The 27,247-nt window shown below is 39.6% G+C and overlaps 1 protein-coding gene across 2 annotated transcripts in view; it reads left to right on the top strand.

Annotated features, from left to right (window-relative positions):
* sdk (sidekick cell adhesion molecule) overlaps positions 1-27,247 on the top strand; it is a 608,204-nt gene that overhangs the window by 499,773 nt on the left and 81,184 nt on the right. For both annotated transcript variants that reach the window (XM_067157341.2, XM_067157340.2), the window contains exons 15-19: positions 8,806-8,932; positions 12,916-13,047; positions 16,483-16,677; positions 20,199-20,395; positions 24,449-24,658. In XM_067157341.2, coding sequence (XP_067013442.2) covers positions 8,806-8,932; positions 12,916-13,047; positions 16,483-16,677; positions 20,199-20,395; positions 24,449-24,658 — 861 coding nt within the window. The remainder of the gene's footprint in view (positions 1-8,805; positions 8,933-12,915; positions 13,048-16,482; positions 16,678-20,198; positions 20,396-24,448; positions 24,659-27,247) is intronic.

Here is a 27,247-nt window from a genome sequence, read left to right as displayed (position 1 = left end):
AAATATTAATGTTTATTTATCTTGCATGCTTTTGTTCATTGTACTGCGATGCGAATACTCCGGATTTACCTTGCATATCCCCGGTACTTCATGTTAAAACTACCTTCTTCTGCCTTTGTTTTTCACATACTGGCCACTATCTTGGTCAATCACCTGACTCTCCCGCTTCCCTGACGTCAATTCTACTTTTTGTAACTTCTAGAATGAACTCAAATTCATATAAATACTGGCCACAGGCCTAACCCGGCAGGTACGAGCACATGATCTGTGCTCCATGGGCTGTAACAATTTCTCAGGTGAGATATAGGGAGCAAATAATGAGATATCTTCCTTTATTATCATATTCGTCGTTTCTGACGAAGTGGGGGAGTCGTCCTTTCTGTGTCGACACCAGGGGTCACATTCTCATTCGGTGCATTCAAACTGTTCTAACCTTAAATCTATCCTTGTGTGTTTTGGACTCATTGCTTCATGCATCTAACAACAACATTTTCTGGTCATGTCTCTTGGTTTCCTTCACCTCCTCCATTCCTTAGCCTATCCTATATTTTGTTAAAATTGTCAGTATCATATCATACAATAAATAAATAAATACATACATACATTCATACATACAGTAAACTCTCTTTAATTCAAACTCCAAGGGGAATCAGAAAAAATTTGAATTAAGTATGACTCTTTTATTGAAAATATAGTACAGTACTGTATAAATGCATAACAAATTTTAAATTTATTGTAATGAATAATTATTACAGTATTATGCATTCTACCATACCTTAACACCAGGCGAGTTGGCCGTGTGGTTAGGGGTCCGAATCCCACTGTTGGCAGCCCTGAAGATGGTTTTCCGTGGTTTCCCATTTTCACACAGGCAAACGCTTGGGCTGTACCTTAATTAAGGCCATGGCCGCTTCCTTCCCACTCCTAGGCCTTTTATATCCCATCATCGCCATAAGACCTATCTGTGTCTGTGCGACGTAAAGCCACTAGAAACAACAACGATAGTTAAATTTTAAGTCCTGGACTTTTAAGCCGGGGAAGATCTGAACTGTAGGCGGAGCTGAGATGCAGGGCACTTCCGTGCGACTTTCTTTCTTTCTTAGTAATGTGTCACTTCTTCAAGTGTCAAATGCACTTAAGCTTCGTATAGAGTCATTGATTCCTCTTCTTGAATCATGTAACTTTGACGCCACCACAAATATGAATTTATCAGCTTAATAAACGTGTCCTTTACAAAATGGTCTCAAGGCCTGGACAACGCCAATTTCTGGTGTAAATTGATGAAATTCTGCGATGCAAGTGACACCAATCCATTTCAGTAGCTGGCCACATTTATACTGCCACCCCTACTGTCGGATTTTTTATTATGGACACTCGAGTTTAGGCTTTAATTACAAACGAACCAATAGGCCTATTGAAATTCGAGTTATACCAATATTTTCCTTGTTTAATTCTACATTAGCGTATATAAGACGCATTGTTTTGAACGTTCATTAAATATTTTTTATTTGTGGTTGTAGTAAATATTGCCCGGGTTTTTGGCTTCTTCTCTACGAAGCGCTCACTTAGGAATACATACAAGGAGAACGACTTGTCTGATTCTAATGAAATTTGTATATGTTATAACCACATGTATTTGTAGTGTAACACTCAAGTTACAATTTTTTTCAACCACCCTGAAAAAAGTTCTTATCATTTTTCTAACGCAACTTTTTCTCAGCCCAGGATAAACGTACAGCAGCAAACTTGGGCTTGTTTTGAAGCACTCAGTCATGGTTATCAGAAACTACAACAACTGTAACCATACAGTGTGATATCGAATTTATGAAGAGTAATATTGAAAGGAGGTTTTGTGTACGCCGGACAGTGCGATTAACAGCAGGCCGGGTGGTGAAAACGGGCGCAGTGTTGCCGCGTTCAGTAGTAATCACGCGCGCAACGAACACAGCTCTTCGTTTACTTTCAACCTTTAATTTTATTTCCTCTTATAAATTCCACTTCCCATCACCTTTTCTCATAAGGACTTTGGACCTTCAACGGCAGGTTTAAAAATGGTTATCTTCCTAATTTAGAAATATCACACTGTACAATTATTACAAGAGTTATTTTTATTATTATTTACATATATTTACGGTATTTAATTCTATCAATTTTCTTCGTCTGAAAAATCACTTTGCTCCGAAGAATCGGTGCTGCTCTCATTCATGTTGATTATGACTGGCTCGAAATAAGGGACATTTGCACACAGTCCATCTTTCTTTTTTTTTTTTTTTTCCCAGTAGTGGTCTTCAATTTTCGTCGCGTGTTTAATACATTGTTTCCAGAGTTCAGGGGTCACGGTACGTAAGGCTTCTCGGCATAAAGCGTAAATTGCTTCCATACCTCTACCATTTTCTAATGTGTTAGCGATATTTGTTTTTGCTTATTTTCCCTTTTACGTAAGCACAAATGAGCTCGATTGGATTAAGCTCGCAATGGGCCTCTGGTAACCAAATAATCTGTACATCTGGTCGAAGTCGTTTAGTCAGTTGTTCCAGCTTCTTTACCGGCGTTTGAAACTAAGGCCTGGCAAGGACAATCAGCTCTGATTTAGTTAATTTGTTATAATCGTCAACTCCAGGTTGTAGTGAAATATTCTTTGACGTTATCCAATGTATAATTTCACGTTTCAGCCATGACATGTTCGGGTTTTTAGATGAAGGATCGATCCTCGTATGATATGGAGCTTGATCTATAACGACGGCCGAACTTTGAGGAAATAAACTCAGGACTTTCTTGAACCATTCTTCATAATGAGTCGAGTTCATCTCATTCTGGTAATCACCACTACTTTTCTTGCCATTAAAACAAAGTTCTGCACCGTCAAGAAATCATTCTTCACTTCCGATACGTAAAATCATGACCTGGATGACGTATTTCCATCATTCTCCTTTGAAGCGGCTCCTACTCTCTTCACTGACGACAGCGATAATCCAAGACAATCTGCCACCTTCTGGTACACAGGGAACCTCTTGTCCCCTACTTTACCCCTCACATTGAAAGAAAAAATAGCACTCGAAATCATTGCAAACCGGGCGATTTGGCCATGCGGTTACGAACGCGCAGCTGTGAACTCGCATCCGGGAGATAGTGGGTTCGAACCTCACTGAGGGCAGCCCTGAAGATGGTTTTCCGTGGTTTCCCATTTTCACACCAGGCAAATGCCGGGGCTGTACCTTAATTAAGGCCACGGCTGCTTCCTTCCCATTCCTCGGCCTTTCCTCTCCCATCGCCGCCATAAGACCTATCTATGTTGGTGCGACGTAAAGCAAATAACAACAAAAAAAAAAAATCATTGCAAGTTCACCCTCTGATACCGGTGGTCTCGGAGGCATCTTGAAGTGACGTGGTCAACATGCAGAACATAGGAAAACTGAAAATAGCTTCCGGACAAACTAAGGTCACGGGCATTCCGTTTCCCAACTGCCCGGGGCGAGTGTACTTTGTTCGTTGCGCGCGTGATTACTACTGAACGCGGCAACACTGCGCCCAATTTCACCACCCGGCCTGCTGTTAATCGCACTGTCCGGCGTGGACAAAACCTCCCTTCAATATTACTCTTCATAAATTCGGTACCACTCTGCACGGTTACAGTTGTTGTAGTTTCTGATAACCATGACTGAGTGCTTCAAAATAAGCCCAAGTTTGCTGCTGTACGTTTATCCTGGGCTGAGAAAGAGTTGCTTTAGAAAAATGATAAGAACTTTTTTCAGGGTGGTTGAAAAAAATTGTAACTTGAGTATTACACTATAAATGTATGTGGTTATAACATATACAAATTTCATTAGAATCAGACAAGTCGTTTTCCTTGTATATATTCCTAAGTGAGCGCTTCGTAGAGAAGAAGAGAAAAATCCTGGCAATATTCAGTACAACCACAAATAAAAAATATTTAATGAACGTCGAAAACAATGCGTCTTATATACGCTAATGTAGAATTAAACAAGGAAAATATTGGTATAACTCGAATTTCCATAGGCCTATTGGTTCGTTTGTAATTAAAGCCTAAATTCGAGTGTCCGTAATAAAAAATCCGACAGTAGTATTGCCAAGACCACTTGCGGAATTGGAGATAATTTTTTAATCTGTAGCCAAAAATAGAATCAGACCCGAAAGATAAATTTGCTTTCATCAAACTAACAATTCTGACTTTTGAGCTACCAAATGAAGTATTACAAAATTACAAAAAATAGAGAATGGCGGGGTTTGGCTAGGGGTTTCTGGTGATTTTCAAGAAGCCGTTTAGCAGGTAATCCCATTCCATTTATTCCAATGTTGGCAACACTGACTGTAAATGGAAGTTTTCACTCAAAAGTATGCTGTATAAACACTAGTAAAACAGCATTAACATACAATACACTGATTCCATTGCTTACGTAAAAAGTTAGGGATGTTTGTTTATTTTTACGTGATAGACAGAATTTACAATGGCGAAAAATGAGAGTATCCTCCTATTCAATACATCATATATTCCGTCATTAGGCGGAGCAAACAAATTCAAACATGTTTCGGCTCGCTTGAGCCATCTTCAGTGAAAAAATTAGGGGGGTTGGAATAATTTACATAACATAAGTTGAAAAAATGCTGAAAAACATAATGAAAGAGCAAATGAAAAAACAAACAAAAGAGAGCCTAGACGGAAACAAAATTAGCACAAATATACAATATTTACATCAATATGCAGAGCAAAAAACAACTTATTGCGACAAAATTCAGTGAAACAGGTGTTAATTTAAAATAATAGACAGAATCTTCAGTTTCATTTAAAGCTTGAAATGTGTCATCACAAACATTTGACTGATCATTTCAAAAGCTTCTGACGTGGTTGGTACACCACTGGATGCATTTGCATTTTGTAGCACGTCTCTTTCTTGCCATCGCTCAGGTTCCAGGTGCATTTTTAGTTCTTCTTGAACAATTTCCGCATTACTTTCTTTATTTTGGGATGGGGAAAGGTAGCCAAGTGTGAATGTCCATACAGAAGCGATCCTACACTCATTAACAGTCACAGAGATAAAGGTTAAGTTTGTTAGCAACTACCTGACCATAAATAGGAAGCTACAGTAAAAATATAGAATTCATGGAAATTATTTGAAGGCTTCAGTTCGTCAACCATGACAAAAGTAACTAGTGATAAAATCTTGACTTTGACTTATCCAAATTTAAGCTTTGAAAATTCAAATTAAATATGATTATTTGTCGTTGATTAGAATAGGAATTTCAAGGTGAATACATTTTTATTTGAATTATCCAATTTTCGAAATATTCAGTGTCGAATTAACCAGACTCCACTGTAAATAAAATAAAATAAATAAGTAAATAAATAAATAATAATTATATGAAAAGCATCTTCTAGAGATTGACATTTCTACACATACTGTACCTAGTTGCCCGCGGAGACTCTGATATAGATCACTATAAATCTTAGGGCCGAACAGAGTAGGTTTCAGCTGAACAGTGGCTAGTTTTAACCTCACAGCTCTATATTCTGGAGGGACAGGTTCCCACCATTGGCTGCCCTAAGATAGGTTTTGCGTGGTTTTTCCTTTCTCCTGTACTGGGACAGATCCTTTTATAGGACACGACCGCCAACCCCTCACCTTATCTGCACCATGGCGTGAGAGAGGGTGTTGCCCTGTAAGTGGCCTGCAATGTACAGAATGAAAAGTTTTGCAGTTAGTTAAGTTCCCAGGTGTTGGCATAAAGTAAGATCTTTATCCAGGTAACACATTAACGATGTTTGAAATAAGGATTACATATCATTTCCTATGGTTGTGAGGGTATTTAGGTGTTGTAGTAAGGATGTAAAGGAGAGGGCGTTTAAGTCTCGGGTAAGACCGCAGTTAGAGCAAGGTTCCAGTGTAGGGGACCCTCATCAGGACACGACTCGATACGAGAAATGGAAAATGGTCAAAGAAAAGTACGGAATTTCTTCTGGGTGATTTCCGACAAAGGAGTAGTGTATGGAAAAATTCCACAGGTAGTTGTTAGGTCCGCCCTGTCAATATCTATATGTATAAAATAAGAAGTTTGTCTGTACATTGCTCAGAATTTAAAAAGGATGGTATTTCTATATTAGTCGTGTCCACAGTAACAAAGAAATGCACTTTTTAATTTTTCGTAATTTCTATCTGTCTGTCTGTCTGTCTGTCTGTCTGCCTGCCTGCCTGCCTGCCTGCCTGCCTGCCTGTCTGTCTGTCTGTCTGTCTGTCTGTCTGTCTGTCTGTCTGTCTGTCTGTATGTATGTACACGCATCAGAAGAAAACGGCTGAATAGAATTTAATGAAAATCGGTATGCAAAGTCGAGGAATAAGTCGCTCTAATCTAGGCTATAAATAAATTTAGTCACGATGAGTGAAATGGTAGTTTAGGGAAGGCCTAAAATGTAATTCTCAAATATTTATGTTTTTGCCTGGTGTGAAAATGGGAAACTATGGAATATCATCTTGAGGGCTGCCGATAGTGGGGTTTGAATCTGGAATATCATCTTTAGGGCTGCCGACAGTGGGGTTTGAATCCACTATCACACAGCCAACTTGCTCGGTCGTTCCGAGTGTAACAGCCTGCCTGAAAATTGGCAGGAAGTAGCTGGGGGAATTAGATAACTTTCTTCTTTAGTATGCCATTCCTCTGGTTCATAAATTTTCTGATACTACTGGTACCTAACACAGTGGTTCATCATAGGATTCAATCCCTACTCTGAGGCAGTGATTGGAATGAGCAGTGTGCATATTTAACGGAATGATGGTAGAAGAGTATTTTTTCACCCTCTAATATGACGTTAGTTCTAGACTACGCGTATACTAATAATAATAATAATAATAATAATAATAATAATAATAATAATAATAATAATAAGGTAATAAAATATGAATTATGAAATATTAAAATTATGCAGAGGCGGTGAATTCATATCAGAACATGGAAACGTGACGACTATCTTTCGATACGCAATATTAAATCAAATATAAGGGAACACTTACAGGCCTAAAAATGACAACTAAGACAGGAGAGTGGAAGGTGCAAGGAAGCCCTACGATGTCTATGGGAACGTATAACGTTACGGGGGAGAAAAGACTTACAAGAAACACCCTCTAGCTCAACTGTATTAAAAATAACAAACGAAAAATTACCAAACAAGGTTAAATCACAAAGCAGCTGATACTTAACGCTTTGACAAACGGATACAATTATGAATCCAAAAACACAAATAAGTGGATTGTTGAATTAAAAAAAGGTGAAAGACTTGAAATTATAAACAGCTGGAATCTAGGGCGAACTTGGACACGTTAAATTTAAAACAAAAAAGACATTAAGCAAGGAAATACTGAAATACCAAAGTAATAAAATTACATTAAATGAAACCAGAAAACATTGAGAATAACACTGAAATAACACTTACCACGGAAAGGTAGGAGTTTGAAATAATAACATTAAGTTATTTATTAGACCACCTAATCAATATTATTTCAATCAAATATCATCAATACGGACCAAAAATGATATTTATTACATGTAAGGTAGGAGTTCCCAAGGGAAGCCCTCGAGCTTGCGCTCGCTAGGGCGGTCGGATGTAAAAGACACCGAGCACACACGTGATTATTCCGAAGCCAGCAGAAAGTTCGGAAATGGCCCGATCACAACCGACCAGTGGGAAACAATTCCACTAGATTCCCTAAATTTTCGCCAATAGAAAATCTTGTTATTCTAGCGAATGAAATTGCATGACTATATATGGTCATATTAAGATAGTTAGCAACTTCTCGAGAATTCCTATTTCAACACCCGTAATCGCACATGCGGTATAGGATGCTTCACAAATAAAGCACCTTTACCTTTTTTAAATGTTACCAAATTACATCATGATATACAGATCACTTAATCACTCTTGCATTGTTAACAATCCAATCTTGAGGTTTTCTTAAATTACATTTTTACTAGTTACATAATTTTTGAATCAAAATACTTCTTGCATCTTGCAATGTTCATTTACAGAAAAATTATTACACACATATCCAAATTAATATTTCTTGCAGTTACATAAAATAAATTTCAGTAGAGTCCAGAGTTCCAACCAAAAATGAAATCTTTCAGACACTTTAAATAAAAACTTTAAAATTATGTTTCCACTATTGCAGTTCTCCGTCTCACCACATACTACATTCTCCTCCTCCCAACGTCGAATAACAAATTTAAGTGAAATTAAAGGGAGGCGTAAATGGACATTTGAAGAATCTTGCAGGCTCCAAACAGATACCCCAGGTTGAACAGAGTCAGTACTATTGCAGTCACTGGAACATAAACAGACGCAGCAGAAACTTGGAACTGAAGAAATAAGGCCACTGGTCGGAACTATTGAAGACTTAAAAGTTCGAGTTTCGAGGGTGGGTTGTTTGTTTTTATTTTTCTTATAACAATAACAAGACTCCTTAGGGAGTTCCCCTCCCATAGTTCTGGGATACACCAGCCCCCTTGGCAAGTGTTATTTCGGAAAACAGATGCCTTTCTGTGGAAGTGAGCAGCGGAGGACCAGCTACTGGAAGCACCATTAGTGGCTTACCTGGCTCTTCAGCCACAAAAGCAAGTCAAAGGCTGGTGGATGGGGATTGAATGGTCATTGCTGGGGAGAGGAACAGAAAGCGGAGACGTCCTCATCATCCTTGACACGATGTTCTGTCCGTGCCGACTTGGTAGTACACCTTCTGTTGCTGTGATATTCCAGTTCCCGTTACTGTTTATTATCTAGACACTTTATTCGTGTTTCAGGCCCAGAGGAACTGCCTCATCCAAGAACTGATCACCTGGAAGGACTACGAGGTGCAGATTGCTGCCTACAACAACATGGGCGTGGGCGTGTTCAGCGACAGCGTCAAGATCAAAACCAAAGAAGGAGGTGAGTACACTAATAGGGCTTACGTATCTCGAGTCATCTAGGAGTTGTTTGCATAGTTTTAGAGACAAGGTTAGGAGAGATATGATTTAACCCTCAAGAAAGATAGGAACACGAAATAGGGTAATGATGGTGGTGGTGGTCATTATTGTTTTAAGAGGAAGTACAAATAGGCAACCATCCTCACCATATCATCATCATCTCCCAACTCCAGTTTCCCGGGTGTGTGTACAAGCGCTCGTCATCTCCTTCTGTCTCCATACGTCTTCTGTTCCAGTACATCCTCCAGTTTGTGTCCCCTCTCCTCCACATCTGATCTTACAGTCTCTATCCAACGTTTTCTTGGTCTTCCCTGTGGTCTTCTTCCTACGAGATTAAGGTCAAAATATTTTCTGGCAGGTCTTTCCCTGTTCATTCTCATTATGTGCCCATACCACTGAAGCCTGCATTTCTGTATGACACTGGTAAAAGCAACCTCGATACCAGCCATTTTCCTGTTCACTTCATTTCTGATCTTGTCCTTTCTGGTAGTTTGGTTCATGGTTCTAATGAATCTCATTTCAGTTGCTTGGATTCTACTGAAGTCTTTGTTTAGTAGGGTACATGTCTGTAAACCATACTACTACTACTACTACTACTACTACTACTACTACTACTACTACTACTACTACTACTACTACTACTACTACTACTACTACTACTACCACTACTACTACTACTACTACTACTCAGAGAGAAGAATGGAAGGGATCTGACACTTCAAAACATGAAGTTATCAGCCAAACAGAGGCAGAGCACACGAAGGGTGTGAAATTGAAAGACTCCCGGCCTCGAGTGTTCTAATACCGTTGGGGTCGGAAAAGAACAAGAGTTGACCAAGATAGGTCGGCCAAGAGCCCCGTGGTCGCCGACCCATGCTCCCAAGTCAAGAGCCCCTGGGGCCCCCTTCCAGTTGCCTCTTACCACCCCCACCCACAGGGGGATAATAGGATAAACACATACTGTTATTGGCTGAATGTCTCATTAACTACTTTTATGGTTTACGGAGATGCCAGAGTGCCAGAATTTTGTCCCTCAGGAGTTCTTTTATGTGGCACTAAATCTACCGACACAGGGCTGACGTATTTGAGCACCTTCAAATACCACCAGACTGAGCCAGGATCGAACATGCCAAATTGGGGTCAGAAGGCCAGTGCTCTACCATCTGAGCCACTCGGCCCGGCTGCGATAAACACAGTGACAGGTGATGTTGTATAAAGAAAGACATTGAACGGAATACACTACAATAGGGAAAACACAATGACCGATCATTGTGGGGTCACTAATGGCACCATGAGCTATGCCTAGATAAAATAGGCGACTCTACAATGTGTCCATGTTGTATATGCGTTGACTTTGAAGTGCTGGAAAGGTGCAAGAAAGTGACAAACAGAGGAAGTGGTAGAAAATTAAAAATGATAAATAACAGTAGATATGCAGGAGTGTACCTCACGAAGTGCATGATGCCATCTCCACATAGGACAAGCAGTCATTGTGTCGGATATCCTTAAGACTTTGCACCAGTGCTTTTTGTCCTGAAACGGAAAAACACGGATCCCCGTTGCTATTCCTGATATATTTGGATTTGGTATTGCGGTATGTAATTTGACCCAATGTGACTACAGTCTTCCATTTAGGCTCCACCAGATGTTTCTCTGAAGTTTCCTGCCGTGGATCCTGTGTTTGGCAATATGACAGCCCAAGACAGTTACGGTCAGTTGTTTTCACAATGGAAGGAGAGATATTTGTCCTCCTGGTCATCTCACGTTTGGTTGGTGGCCTTTACTGCCACACCAATCGCATGACAGGAGCGTTTTATTGGCAAATGACCCTTGTTGCGTGTACCGAGTTACTACATTATACACAGTTGTTTTCCCAACAATGAGAAAATTCACAGACATTTCACTGTTCAATCATACAAGAAGTGTACATGGAAAAGGGGCACGATGTTGCAGTCTCTCATCATCGTGTTCATGTTCTGCTCAAGTATTTGCCTCAGAGGATTCCAAGTACTCTAGTTCAATCATGGTCAGACTTTTATACCAGCAGTCATTCTCACTACTTTCATGTCTGTCCTGGCAGCTCCTCTGTGGTCTGAAACCACACTGGTTTTCATTCACCTTTCTCTCCACCATTAATCGCACCCTCCCTTAAAAGATGCCAGTGAATACTTTGCCCGCTGTACTGATCAATGAAATACCTCGATAATTGTTGTAATCCTTCATGTTCCCTTGCTTGAGATAGGTGCAGTTAACTGCCTGTTCAATCAGAAGATACCATACTAACCCTGCATGCTAATCTTATTACTCGATGAAGCCATTTCATCCCTGGCTTCCCACTATACTTTACCATTTCAGGTCTAATTTCATCTATTTCTGCTGCTTTATGACAGTGGAGTTTATTTACCATCCTTTCTACTTTCTGAAGTGTAGTTTCACCAACATTATTCTCCCCCTCTTCACGAGCTTGGTTGTTTGCGACGTCACCAGGAAGATTTCCTCTTACGTTGAGAAGATTTTCAAGATGTTCCTTCCACCTGTCCAATGATTCCCTGGGATCTATTATGAGTTCACCTGATTTACCCAAAATACTATTCATTTCTTTTTTCCCTCCCTTCCTAAGATTCTTTATTACTGTCCAGAAAGTTTTCCCTGCTGCTTGATCTAGCCTTTCCAGGTTATTACCAAAATCTTCCCACGACTTCTTTTTGGATTCCACAATTATATATTTCGCTCTGTTTCTTTCATCTACGTACAATTCCCTGTCTGCATCAGCCCTTGTTTGGAGCCATTTCTGATAAGCATTCTTTTTACATTTACAAGCTGCTCTCCCTTCATCATTCCACCAATATGTTCGCTTTTTCTCATCTTTACACACAGTTGTTCCTAGGTATTCCCTTGGTGTTTCCACTACAAACCTGCTTATTGTCCACTGTTCGGAACTTTTTACTTATCTATGTAATTGCCTCGTCCTGAAGTTTTTCTGCCTAGGCCTAAAGATACTTAGTTCACTACAGATCAGATAGTGGTCTGTATCATCGAAAAATCCCTGGAATACCCTCACATTCCTAACAGATTTCTTGTTCTGACTGAGTGAGTTGGCCATGCCATTAGGGTCGTGTAGCTGTGAGTTTGCATTTGGAAGATGGTGGGTTTGAATCCCACTGAGCCGGGCTGAGTGGCACTAGCCTTCTGACCCCAAGTCGGCAGGTTTGATCTTGGCTCATGTGAACGTGCTCAGATATGTCAGCCTCATGCTGGTAGATTTACTGGCACGTAATAGAACTCCTGCGAGACTAAATTCTGGTACCTCGGCGTCTACGAAAACCGCAAAAGTAGTTAGTGGAACATAAAGACAATAACATTATTATATTATTCCACTGTTGGCTCCCCTGAAGAATATTATCCATGATTTCCCATTCTCATTCCAGGTACCTTAAGACCACAGCTACTTCCTACTTTCCCATGCTTGCGTTGCCGAAACCCACCAATGTCTTAGTGTGACATTAAACCAGTAGCAAAGAAAAAAGTTTTAAAATATTATTATATTACAGTATTCTTCTTCTTCTTATTATTTATTATTATTGCAAATAATAAAAGTAGAATTGTATTGTGGGCTTATTTACATGGTTCTTTTCTAGATGTGTATTAATATTTAATATTCTGCTGTTGGACCTAGGAACTGGAGTGCCAGTATCCAGCATTCGGGAGATAGTGGGTTCGAACCCCACTGTCGACAATCCTGAAGATAGTTTTCCGTGGTTTCCCAATTTCATGCCAGGCACTTGTGACTGTACCTTAATGAAGGCCACGGCTGCTTCCTTCCCAGTCCTAGGCCTTTCCTATTCCATGGTCGCTATAAGACCTATCTGTGTCCGTGCAACGTAAAACAAGTTGTAAAGAAAAAACAAATAGGAACTGGAGTGATGTTTGTATTTTATGTTGTAGTTCCCGAAGCTCCACCGACTGAAGTACGAGCCGTCCCTGTCAACTCGACTGCCATCCAAGTGTGGTGGAGGCCGCCGGATCCACAAAAGATTAATGGCATCAACCAGGGATACAAACTGCAAGCCTGGAGAGGTACGTCTTGTTGATGTCTGTGATAGTGTGCTGAGTGGAGCACTTTCTGATCCAGTGAGGAAAGCATTGGGAAACATGTTCTGTCTTCTATGCTTCATTCTGGCACCGCCATTGGCTTTTGGAGTTTCGCTATCACTATGTCACGTTTTCTGAGAATCCTATCACTGCTGGCTTGACTGAATATGACTGGTCAAGGACAATCTCCATGTCTGTCCTCATCAGCCAAAGTGACTTGTTCATTTCTGCTTCTGGGCTTTATCAGGAAGGTGGACGTCGGCATTGACTGAGATGCCTTCAGTCTTGCTGTCGGGAGATTGGGATAAAAAGAAAGCCAGATATGCACAAGAAAAAGGAATAAATGGAAGAAAAAGAAGAATACAGAGGGCTAAAAACTAGGAACACAGGACATACAGGGAAGGAACCCTGTCCTGAATTCCTCGCTTTTGCCATCTGTATTCATTTTTCTGATGTGTATGTGACTCAAGAGAGGCCACGCCGGCTGCAATGTTTCCGTGTATACAAGGGGGCTGTGCACCTCCTCTGGTTGTGACCGTGAAGCTCAAGAGCAGATTGTAGAACACCTTGTGATGGAAGTATCACAGACCAAGGCCAGCACCCAGGGTGGGAGTGTTCCAGAAACAAACCTGTAGTAAGGAATATTTTTTATTTTCAAGTAGATTTTACAGAAATAAAAATTTTAGTTTTAGAGCGGTCTCTTTTACAGCTCAACGGGTGAAGTGGAAAGGTAAATTCATAGCGGTCTGGCGGACAGAACACACTTTAACATGTGCGTGCAGTGCAACACAAAGATTTGTTTAAAAATGGAAGTAACAGTATGTTTCCCTGTAAATATCTATATATATATATAATAAGAGTTTTGTCTGTACATTGCTCAGAATTTGTAAAGAGTGGTATTTCTGTATCACTCATGTCACAGTAATAAGGAAATGCACTTTTTACTTTTCCGTAATTTCTGTCTGTCTATCGGTGTATACGTATGTATGTATGTATGTATGTATGTATGTATGTATGTATGTATGTATGTATGTATGTCACACACGTCACGAGAAAACGGCTGAAGAGAATTTAATGAAAATTGGTACGTAAAGTTGGGGGAAGAGCCTCTACAATCCAGCATATAAATCATTTTATTCACCCTGAGTGAAATGGTAGTTTAGGGGAAGGCCTAAAATTTAATTCTATGTTATTAATGGTTCTATTGATAAATACTACATAACTAAAGTTATATAGAATTAAATTTTCTGATCATTTAAGTCTTATATATTTTTACTGTACTGGCTATGATAACACAGATATTCATGAATTTGTATTTTGTTCTTAAGTCCATATCAACGCTGAGCCACGAGGAAATGGGTTAACGGAATTTAATGAAAATTGGTATATAGTCGGGGAATAAGAAACTTTTTTATTCACCCTTGATGAAATTGTAGTTTAGGGGAAGCTGCATAAAATGTAATTTTTAAATACGTATGTTATTGGTCCTATCGAAAAGTACTACATAACGAAAATGATAGAGAATACAATTTCTGATCATTTATGTTTTATTCAGTTTTACCGTACCGACTATGATAAGTGTGGTATTTCAGAGTCGAAAAAAACTAAATGTGAAGGTCTACAATATCGAAAGCGCAACACATTGATCAACAATAACTGACATTGACCATTGTTTGTTGTGATGTTCTTTGTTTCTTATGCTGGCACTCAACTCCGATAAATGGGATTACTGCTGCGTGCTGAGTATAACAGCCTGACTGAATATTGGCGGGAAATAGCATTCCGTTCCTCTGGTTCATACATTTTCTGATACTGCTGGTACGTAACACACTGGTGCATCATAGTATTCCAGCTATTCGATCCCTACTCTGACGCACTGTTTTGAATGAGCAGTGTGCACGCTTAAGACAAAGGCTCACTTAGTAGTAGTGGTCTGGGAATTACAATTTAGGCCTATTCCAAATTATAGCACCACAATTCATTAAATTACTCAAACTTCAACCCTGAAAAAAGCCATTTCTTAAGAAAAGCTTCTTCCTGTTCACTTTCATTAAATTCTACATTCATTTTATTCCAAATTAGTAGTGAAGAAGGGGTTTCTCCTCTGATTTGGAAGAAAAAATTGCCTCCAAGTCAGATACTTTTTTCCACCGCCAGTGTAGTGAATTAAAATTTTCCGAATCATCGGGTACTCCTAGGAGACAGATTATTAAAAGGGCATAGTTTTTGCTCTGGGACTCTCCACTATTCGAACAACAACCCCCTCCCCCCGCCAATAAAACCAAAGAGCGTTCACGGATCACGGCTCTCTGCGGCTTGGTCATTCCAGCTCTGGAACTTTGGACTGTTTGATCAGCAGGATAGTACTGTACATTAAAAGTGAGAAAATGTGTGGTTTTTCATTTGATCATTTCGTATGAATTGCTCCATTCCTACTGGCGTCATTGTAATGACCTATGTTCATTTCAGTTGGGAAAACCACTAAGACAGTCTTTCTGAGGATGTAAAAAGGCCGGTGGAGAGTGAATATCTGCTATTATAGTGAAAAATCCCCGACCTGATTGTGACTTAGGGTAGGCAAGTGGGCTTACCATTACAATTAAAATTCTCTAACCCAGTCTTCACATAAAAAAAAGACGTTTGGTGACTTTGTCGCGTTTCTAGGGTAATGTTAAGAGCTATGCAATTTAATACAATCCTGCTCACAACGTGTACACTACCTAACCTAGAATTCTGTATACAATTTTGAATTCCGTAGCGAAGCATGGGTATATCAGCTAGTTAAAAATATTTAGAGTTTTTTGAAAAATCTTCTAGTGTTTTGATAACATGAATATACAGTATTTCTATTTGTTTATTGAAATCAATTTGTATGGTGCGGAGTGTATTAGGAACATAAGAAAGAAAACAATCCGTATATCTCACCAAAAATAAAATTTCCAATTATGTTTTCAGTAGATTTGTTAACTATGTTCATAGAGAAAGATTTAAAGATGGCGCACATTTTATAGGTTAAATTCACTTGTTTATTTTGCAAATGCTTGTTTTTATAATATTTATAATTTATTGTAGGCTGTTTAAATTTTATTTTGGAGGGGGTTTGAATCCCCTTCACCTCCCCCTGGGTATGGCCTTGCTATTCCAAGACCTCATTGATGCGATGCCGTCAGCTCTAACCTGCTTGTAGTCGCTAGATGTGAATTTGTGATCAAGTTTGTATTGTGTAATATGTTTTGAACAACAATTTTTAGAGTAATTAATCATTTCTAATGTAAATATTAAATGTATAATTATTATCTGTTGTTGTGCTGTGCAATAAATACATAAAGCCTGGATAGAATGGGAAACAGGTGCAGGCTTTTCAGGGGCTCATAAGAAATAATATAGGAGCAATTAGCCGAGCCTGTTGTGTTGTTTCAGGTGACCCGGATGCTGGCGGTAAGGAGGCACTGGCTCGTACGGTGCCCCCCAGCCTTCTGGACCCTCTGGCCGAGCAGAGTGCCGTCATCACTGGACTCGACAAGTTCACCGAGTACAACATCACAGTGCTGTGCTTCACCGACCCAGGAGACGGCAAGCGAAGCGAGGCTGTCCCCGTCTCTACCATGGAGGACGGTGAGTGACACTTTAATGAATAGTTTATTGATGGATGAGGTTCTAGGTTATACAGGAACACAGGTCAGTGTGAGCAGAGGCAGCGACTCACTTGGACTATGAGACAAATACAGCTAGTCCAGAGGCCTCAACATAGGAAGGTATCTAGCTTGCACATGCGCAAGTATATTCTCTCCTCCAGCCGTGAACAAGCTACTCCTACGAAAATTGTCACAGGTGAACAATATTGTGGAAGTAGAAAGTGTTTTTGAAGACTTTATTTGTAAAGTATAATATAACATTTTATTTGTAATGACCTAACCTGTACTGTGTAATTGTAAATGGTAGATTTCTATTCTGTACTTACTGGAAGTATCTAGAAAATTGTTTGAACAGGGTGTGTGTCTTTTGTGGGTTATGTTTTCTAGAAGGAATTTTCTTACTATTCTGGAAATGGAAGATTCGCGAACGTGTGTCTTCGAGAATGTTAGTTAAAGTTCGCGACGGGAGTAGGAATTGTGATTGGTGAACCTAGGAGGGGATGGGTGGACTCATACATTCTGATTGGCTACTCCAAGCCAGAGTTTTCCTATATATAGTAAGCGAGGCAGCGATCATGATTATTTGGTCTTGTCTTGGCCTGATCTGCCTTTAGTCTGTGTTGGTCTGCGCCGTGTGCGACGCCTCGCTTCCGGGATGGCGCACCTTTGGGTAAGCACTCTTACTTTCCGTTCCGGTTAAAATTTCCGTAGATTCGCCAAATTAATTATTTACGACGCCTTAACTTTTCTGCTGGGGTTCCCTGTTTGTTTTTGAGGCATTCTCATTTCTTATTTCACTAAATGTGGAGATTGTAATTTAATACGTTTACCTTGGGGTTTGCCTCTGGTAGTTCTGTATCACTTGATGTACGCTAGAGTTTAGGAGAGTACATTCACTTCACTGTAAATTGTAATTGTTCTTACGTTGCTTTTAACCTACTAGCTTGCATTGTACTACTGGATTTGTAACTACTTGTATAGTTGGTTTGAAGTTTGAAACTCGTAGTGAAGCCCATTATCAAAGAACCTTCAAGATATGTGTATCACGGAGCGTATAGTTCGTAAGTTGTAAATTGGTGGATTTTGTTCGGAATGTATTTGTAAAATTTTCACTTGTAAATAATATTTTTCAAATTTAAGGATCACGACGAATTATTTCAGAATCTGCAACCTGAGCCATATCCATGCCCTCACAAGGTCGTAGTTCCTTCCAGTTTCCTGATTCATTGTCCACTAGTTGGCCCTACTGATATTTCGTATTATGTTTTTGTTGTCTGAGATCCGCATAGGCCAGCTGATGTTTCTCTGAGTGTATAGTGTTTTTTGATAGTGTGTAGTTGCTCTTACTTCCCTCCTTTATTGTGCTTTAGTACTTGTTTTGTGTAACCACCGTAGTTAAGGTTACGAAAATGAATGACTAATGGAGTATTGGCATTGATTTCCTTCGTGTTCTCTTAACTGTTTGGTTTGAGATACGATAGTGAAGTGTTTGTGTGAAGTTGTTTCACAATGCCTCCTGTTTTGTGTACGATTGTTTTAAAAAGTCAACATCGTCAAGTGATTTTTTATTGTGCTAAACTTCTGAAGTGGACAATGGCAGCTGTGTAATAGATTTACAAAAAGTGGCAGTTGGTGTTTCCCAGAACTTTTAAATAAGAATAAATCGAGAGGGTAAGAGAACAAGAGAAGAAGGCGAATCCCTATTTGAAGCCCTGAATAAGAATAGAAACCGTGACATATCAGTAGTAGGGCGGGACCATAGGAAGAATAATAAACAACTTTTATTTAGTGGAAAAATTTGTTCCAACTATTCCAAACCTACTCAGCGCGCATGCTACCGTAATTTAATTAGAGAGAGAGTTATTTTTCTCGTTGATTTAAGTTTGCAGTTCTCAGTGGACAGACTGGCTTAGCTGCGAATGTTATTCTCGCACAGCTATGGTGTAATGTAGTCGGATCGCTTACACTGATTGCATGTGTTGATGTTTGCAAGAGCTATTCAGCTCTCGTGAAATGTAGCAGTCGCCCATGTATGCTGATTTTCGACCCGTATTGCTTAACTCCGATTACGAGTTGAGGTCTGAAATTACTAAAAGAAGTGAACAGCGCCGGTCTTGGAGCGACTGTGCTCAGTATATCACGTAGTGGAGGAGAGTGTAGTGCAGTTCACTTACAGGGGAGAGAGTTGCCTCAGAAACCAGTAAATAGGAAATTAAAGTTGCTTTTGTACTTTAACTTTTATATCATGCTTGTATGCTGCGATTAGCTCATATATTACAATACCGAGCGTGCCTCATGCCGGATTAAGTAGGTCAGAAGTTGTATGCCTGTTACCAATGAAAAATTGAAACATTTGTAACAAGAAACTCCTGATGAATTCCAAATATTATGATTTCTGGCATATTTGACTTTGTATTATGTTATTCCATCGCATTTCAGTACTTGGCTGAGATTGAGAGGTCTACTTTATTTCTAAATGACAGTACATATCTCTGCTTCGCCGTAACGGATCCCCTCCCTAGACACTTTCCTACATTAAGGCGTCTGTACATGCTTATTTTATCAGGACGACGTCAGCGTTTGTCCGCCCACTCCTCCCCCACCACATAACGGCTGGATGAACGCCTCTCCCAGTAGTTTCCACTGAACTCTGTCTCTGGCATGCATCTTCTTCTCTGCCTTCTCCTTCGTTTCATTTTATCCAGGGATATCCTTTCTGTTATTATCTTGCTCCGTCTGTAATCTGGACTTCTCATGATGTGTCTTGCCCATTTCCACGTCAGGGACTTGGCTTGAATCAAGACGTCCTTCGCAGCAGTTCTGCTATGCAGCTCTGTAATTTTGGTCAATGTACATCACTCACTGTCTGTCACTCTTTGTGCCACTCTCGATTTTCCCTTTTTTGTGTTAGTGCCCACGTTCAACAAAATGTATTTGCTTCCATGTTATCCTTGCAGTGACAACATCTTGTCCGTCTGCCTAAAACATCTCTTCCCTAATCCACAGGTAACACTTCTCTGACTCTTTTAGCTCATTAACTCTCCGATTGTACAGAATGAAAAGAATTTAGATGACAGAAAGTTGCACTTAAAGTGCTACAGTTGGTGGACTAAAGACAGCATGCCACTCTTGTCTAACATATAACACGTTCAAACTTCATGGTTCACAAAACATATCCAGTGCTGTGCGTCATCATCATCATTTTCTGACTCCAGTTTCCCGGCTGTGTGGTGAAGAAGCCTTCTCCATCTCTTCCTGTCTGCGTACATCTTCTGTTCCAGGACATCTTCCCCTTTGAGACCTCTCCCCTCCACATCTGATTTCGCTGTGTATATCCAGCGTTCCCTTGGCCTTCCCCTTGGTCTCTTTCTGTGGACAGTAAGGTGGAGGTATTGTCTGGCTGTATCTTGCTTTTCATTCTCATAATGTGTGTTTACACTGGTAATAGGGACCTCACCTTTATGTGGAAACTGAATATAAGTTAGTGTGTGCCTGTTGCAGTTCCTGACGAAGTTGGCAGCCTTCAGTTCGACGAGGTGAGCGACCGAGCCGTGAAGGTGTTGTGGACTGCCCCCAAACAGACCAACGGGATTCTGACTGGTTATCAGCTCACTTACATGGAGAAGGACAGCCCTGAAAGCGCAAAGACTCTCAACTTCTCGTCGGACACCACGAGCGTTATGGTGCAGCCTCTCACGGTGAGTTTGATGTGTGTCGTCTAGTTTTTAGGTTTGGTTGCAAGAAATTGCCAGCAGTACTTTGTGTTGTGATACACCAGGTCTCTGAATATAGAAATTGCATTCCATATTTTGTTGCATACTGTGATCTAATTGCTTTCTTTCCGTACTCAAAAGAGTACAGAAAATGACACTTTACCATGATTCATTTATATAATCATAGAGAGGGAACACCGCAAGAACCTTTTAGATGTTACAGCCATGCCTGAAGTAGACTTTGGTGGAGATCATAGAGTTGTGATAGGAAAATTGGAAGTGTGAAAGATTGAGAAAACCCCACTAAGAAGAGAGAAAAGAATTAAAGTATGGAAGTTAAACGAGAAAAGCATACAAGAAGAATCTCAAAGGGAAATAATACCTTTGGTACCCAGGACAGAGATGGGGAATGTTGAATATGAATGGAAAAGATTTAAGGAAGCACTGGTTGGATGTGCAGAGAAGGTATGTGGTTGAACATCAGGAAATGTGAAAGACAAAGAGACACATTTGTGGAATGATAGAGTAAAGATTAAATTGAAGGAAAAGAAAATGGCATGGAAAGCATGGAAAACATTTAAGACTGAAGAAAGTAGAAAAAAATATGTGGAGACAAAGAATTTGGCCAAGGAAGTAGTGGAGGAAGGAAAGAGGAAAAGCTGGGCCTTATTCACACAGAAATTGATAGATATTATTGTATGGTATGTTAAGAAACAAAAAGAGAGATCAAGTAAACACCAGATTTGTGAAGGATGAAGGTGGCATAATATTAACAAAGCCAGAAGAAATAAGAAATAGATGGAGAGAGTATTTTCAGAAGTTGCTGAACATGAGAACTACTGACAGTCATTCACGAAAGGCAATTAGTGGGTGAAGAAATGGATAAAGAAATTACAATCAATGAAATTGAAATGGCAGTAAGAAAGATGAATTGAAAAACTGCTGGAATAGATGAAATTTCAGTGGAGATGATAAAGGCAGCTGGAGCTGATGGCCTGCAGTGGACATATCGAGTTCTCAGGATTGTCTGGGAGAATAAAGAGGTACCTGAGGATTGGCAAAAAGGAATAATCATCCCAATTTTCAAGAAAGGCGATAAGAAAGTATTGAAGAACTACAGGGGAATTACTCTGATTTGCTAAGATAATAGAGAGGATACTGGAAAGTAGGATAAGGTTGAGAGCTGAAAATCAGATACGGGAAAATCAGTTTGGTTTCAGAAGTGGACAGTGAACAATAGAGCCCATTTTGATTATGAGACAACTAATGGAAAAGCAATGGGAGTATGGGAATGATATGGTGATGACATTAATTGACATTGAAAAGGCATATGACAGTGTCCCCAGGACTAAAGTTTGGGACAGTCTGGTGCAAAAAGGAATTGGACAGGGATTAATAAAAATGATCATGGCAGTGTACAAGGAATGTTGTAGTTGCGTGCAAACACAAGTTGGCAGGACAAGTTGGTTCAAAATAACTAGTGGGCTGAGACAGGGAAGTGTTCTATCACCAATCCTGTTTACAATAGCAATGGATGACATCATAAGAACAGCAAAAACAACATATTGAGGAAGAGAAATGAACATGTTATTTGCAGATGATATTGTGATTTGGGGAGAAGGCGACAGGAAGGTTCAAGAACAGTTGGATGTGGTGAATGGGAAGATCGAAGAATGTGGATTGAAAATATGTGTAGAAAAAAGTAAAACTCTTGTTATGACTATAGGGGAGAGGGAAGGGAAAGGTGAGATTAGACTTGCAGACAAGCCCCTGGAAATAGTGGAGACGTTCAAATACCTGGGGAATGAGTTAATGGAGAATGCTCGACTGGATGCTGAGATTAGTATGAGGATTCAAGCTGGGAGTTGTTTCTATCATAGTGTAAGAAACATGTTATGGGACAAAGATGTGCCAATGGAAGCAAAGGATACTATGTACAAGATGTATTATGTACCCATAACAACTTACGGAGCAAAAACTTGGACACTGACAAAGAAGGATGAGAGTCAAATACAGGCAGCTGAAATGAAGTTCTTGAGGAGTATGATACAGAAGAGTAGAAGAGACAAAATAAGGAATGAGAAAATCCGGGAAGAAATTGGAGTGGAAAAAATGAATGATAAAATAGAGAAGAGCCGACTAAGATGGTTTGGGCACATAAAGCGAATGAGTGATGAAAGTATGCCAAAAGAGGTGATGGAAATGCAAATGCAAGGAAGGAGAGGCCGTGGACGACCACGATTGAGATGGAAGGATACAATCGAACAAAAGAAATCTGGACTGTTGGAGGAGGAGTGGTGTAGAGGAACTACAGCTGCTGAACATGATATAGTACTCTAATTACTTTCTGCACTGTTTAGTCTCTAATTTGTTGAACTCCGCTTCACAATAATGTAAACACGGATAGTCGGAGAGATTATGATTTATAAGCTATAAATTTGTGCTTGTTCTTCATCTGACATTAGAGATTTACGTCTTTGCCTGGGGTCCTAAGTCAATTTAAAGATGTCATATTATGATAAGAAGATCATAACCTTATTTTTTTGTTATTATATATATTTTAATGTTATTATTATTCCTACAACATTCTCTTTGTATGGTATACATATGTTTTAGTTATTGCATAATCTGTTTAATTTTTACTTGGCTGAAGATGGCCACTAAGTGGCTGAAACTAGTCCCAAGACTTATGTAATATCATTTACTTGACATATTGTCAATTTATTCTTATAGATTATGATTTAGCAAACACTGAACATAAAGTTGTTGGAATTGTTTCCTGTTCAGTATGGTATGCCTTGAGACAGGGGTTGAGGCACAAGGGCACATTTCTGCAGGCAGCACACATTGTTCTCACATCTTTCCTAACACCTACTTCCTGACACAACACAAACCGCTAACTAAGCATATTTTTAATTGTCTATGGATGGAGTCTTGGAGATGAACTGTCTGACAGCCTATCACCAAAGCTAAAATCAATATCATGGTGATTACCTAGTACACCTAGAGCAAAATACGTTGTAATTCCCGTAACGCTAACACTTGCTAAATGTTGTGAAGCACTTGACTTGCCTTGACAAGCGATAGTGATCCATTCTAAATAATTGATGGATATCATTCGTATAATATTATGAGCTGGTTTTAGGGCTGTATGTTTATTTTTGTAATCTTGTACTATTTGTAATATTATCTTTATTACAAGATAAGCAAATGTGCCAAGCAGCATCTGTCTGCACTCCACTCGTAATTCATAGTGAGAGCTCCCCAGCATATCTAATTCATAATGAGGAAATGGGTATTGCTGACATTAAACTCTATATGGATTTCTTTCATAAGGCAAGCAGAAATGCCTGGCTGTGTAGATTGTACAGTCTGAACACAAATTTTTATCTACTGTTGGCATTTTCTTGCAATCAACCTAAAAAGGAAAGAAGAAACTTCTGATATAGAACTATAAAATTAATACCTCAAGTATTGATGTAACAAGCCTGTAACTTTCTAAGTATGTAGAGGAAAGATCCACAATCACAATAGTTTTAGTTTCATAGAATATCACAAACATGGCTGAAGATACGAAATGTTTTCCAATTAAATGCACAAAATGAAATCTCAACTTGTATTGGGCAATGGTGAATGGGTTAATAATTTATTCTCATTTAAATGTCAGATTCTGTTAGTAAGTGTATACATTTTTTTTGAAGTTTGTGCGAATTTGTTTTGACTGATAATTCATTCGCTTTTCTGAGGACAGTATTACATTTTACGAGGGCTGTGTGCTGTGGTCATATTGCATCAGCCATCCTCGTAGCGGTAGAGCGCTGGCACATTGGTAAGACAATGTTTTACAAACTGTCAATTTAGAAGTAAAGCCGTGCAGAGTACAAGCTGCAGTCTGTTGCTGTTGTTCCAAGCCACCGCGTGCATCTTCCTGCTCCTTGAAGTGCCACAGTATCCATCCTTCATGTTCTTTATGATGGGTGTCATCGAGAAGCCCTGGAGGTGTTTTCTGTGAAGATGAAGGTTATGTCCTTGTTGTAGGCTCTGACTCACTACCGGTTTGAACTGTCTGCCTGGACCGCAGTGGGAGCTGGTCCTCCACGAGTCGCCACCATCCAGTCGGGTATCGAGCCCGTATTGCCAGATCCTCCCACGAAACTGGCCGTGTCCAACATCGAGGCCTTCTCTGTGGTGCTGCAATTCACTCCAGGCTTTGACGGCAACTCCTCCATCACCAAGTGGACCGTACAGGTAAGTCAAATTCTGAGAAGAAAACAAAATCTATCCATTAACTTCCCTCTGATCAGAACTTTGCCATGAAGACTGGCTCTTTGCATTTGTTCAGGCACATAGCAGCCAGGTAAAAAACATTTGAAAAATCAAGAAATATACAGAAAGATGGAAGTGTGGAAGGGAACACTTGAAGTATAATGCAGTGACTACACTTCACACTCAACAAAATACCACGACACTTGTTGAAATATATACACATACAGTAGAAGTCTGTTATAGCGAGAATTCATAACGTTGAAAAATTTACTCGCTATAGCGGATTGTCGTTATATCCGATTTTTTGTATAAAAGTCGGAAAGACTCCCATGCATATTAAAATCGGTATGAAACAGCAATCAGTTTGTTCAAAACTTGTGTTTCCGCAGATGATATCCACACTACGGCTTACTTGATTGTTATTTTTCGAAATCCGATACTACGTGAAAGTGTATGTTTAATTTCATTCTGAAAAAAATATAGTACTGTATTTCTCCGAATCCAAGATGAACCCCACTTTTTCCTTCAAAAAATTTGATAAAGGCTCAAAAAGTACTTTGTAAAATCATATAAATGCCTTTGTTGTACAGTAGGCCTGCGCATTTCAGACTATTTTTAGATGCCGAACGTTGGCTTTCGTCATGCTGTGTTTTTTTGTGGCTGCACAATTATTCTTTATTTCTGCAGGTTTAAGGACCATTAACGGCATCATATCACCGAAGAGAACCCGTTGAAAATTTGCCGATATCACCGAAGAGAACCCGTTGAAAATTTGCCGGCAATATATTCCATGCGTCTCTACATTACGATGATTCATCAGGAAATTATTCTTGCTGTCTATAAAACTGTTAGTTTTACTCAGTGTTAGATATAACTGGCTACCGCTGCACGCACGTCTCGCTTGCCGGGTTCGGCCAAATTCATCGGCTAGCGATGTATAGGCCTAATTGCGGACGTTGAAAGTCAACGAATGAGTTTATTGCGCCATGGTATGGCCATTCCGCCCTTGCGTTTTTCATGCATATACCTCACAATTTCGTCTTTGATTTCTTTAAAGCGTCCTTGTTGCTTTTTTTGTGCAGTACGCATTTTTTTAGCTCTTTGTCTTCACGCTAACGCCAAATATTGGCTTTAGTTTGGCCTATGCCGTATTTTCTTGCGGCTGCACAGTTATTCTACATTTCCGAGTGTTTAATAACCATTAACTTAAAATTGGCATCAAAATATCGACTAGAACCCATTGAAAATTTGCCGGTAATAACTTTTCCCCGTATCTTTACAATACGATTATCCATCACGAAAACATTCCTGCTGTCTATAAGACTTAATTTTACTAAGCATCAAGTACAATAGACGCGTTATAACTGTGCCACTGAGTAGCCATGGCCTTTTTAAGAATTCGAAGGCTCGCATGTTTTAATGTCATTCTGCAGATTTGAGAAATGTTTTTGTAGAGGCTAATAGAACGCCATACTCTCTTCACTATTTCCTGAGATCCAGTGACGTTACACACAGGCACTGTACAGCAGGTTGTCGCGGCTAGCGATGTTGGCTATAGCAAATAGCTATAGTAAAAAGGCGGTCGTTTATTGTCAACGACTTATGTGCGCGTGTGAAAAGAAGTAGCGTGGTTACTGCGGTAGTTGCCAGTGGTATCCATCAACTTAGTGTTAGGCCGCGAATGCAAGATAACCCTTGATTTTTCGCATTTTTCGCATGAGATTCTGAGAAAAAAAAGTCTTTGATTCGGAGGAGAAATACGGTATCACTCCAGAGGTTTCTGTGGCAAACACTTCAGTTCTCTTCTTCAAATGGCGTCACCTAAATTAACCATATATGTATCATGAAAACATATTTCAAACGCATGTAGAGAAATGATAACGTCCTTGCTAAAAATTTACATTTAAATAGCCTTTCCGAAATTTAACTAGACGCGAGAAAATATAAACTAACCTTCGAAATCAAAATTAAGCACTCTGCCATATCTTGAGGTGTATCCCATTCTTACTTAATTGCAGTATTTAGCTTCAAAATTAAGCGGTCATTTAGTCCGCCTTAATTTTTAACGAGTTAACAACCATTTATTTACACATTTATTACGAAAATATGTTCTCTTTCATTTCAAATTTTCTTTAGGGAACAGCAGTCGACGGGTATTACTAATCGACTCCGACATCGCCTTCGAATGTCAGCGAGAGAACTTGCTAGTGCACATAACGAGGAAACGATGCTGAAGGTAATCGATCGCATGCAATATCATCGCTGGGGTGCATAAATATCGGTAACGGAAAAAATCACGCACGCTTAATCGCTCGTAATTACAGGTGCGTCACTGATAGGGCTCTCGTTGTAACCGAAGGACTATACACAGTTTAATATAGGAATTTTGAAAGGACAGAAAAAAATCGTTGCTATATCAGAGTTCTCGTTATATGCCGTACTCGCTATAGTAATTTACAACTGATCTGGAATTCAATATCAGTATGGTATGACTGATCTATAATAGCGTGCTACATCAACACGTCACTTTACTAACCACGACTCGGTATCAGTAACACCAACTGACGTACA

The sequence above is a fragment of the Anabrus simplex genome, chromosome 13, assembly GCF_040414725.1.
Source record: "Anabrus simplex isolate iqAnaSimp1 chromosome 13, ASM4041472v1, whole genome shotgun sequence".
Lineage (NCBI taxonomy): Eukaryota > Metazoa > Arthropoda > Insecta > Orthoptera > Tettigoniidae > Anabrus > Anabrus simplex.
Note: the sequence above shows the minus strand (reverse complement) of the source record. Positions and strands in the feature narration are given on the sequence as shown.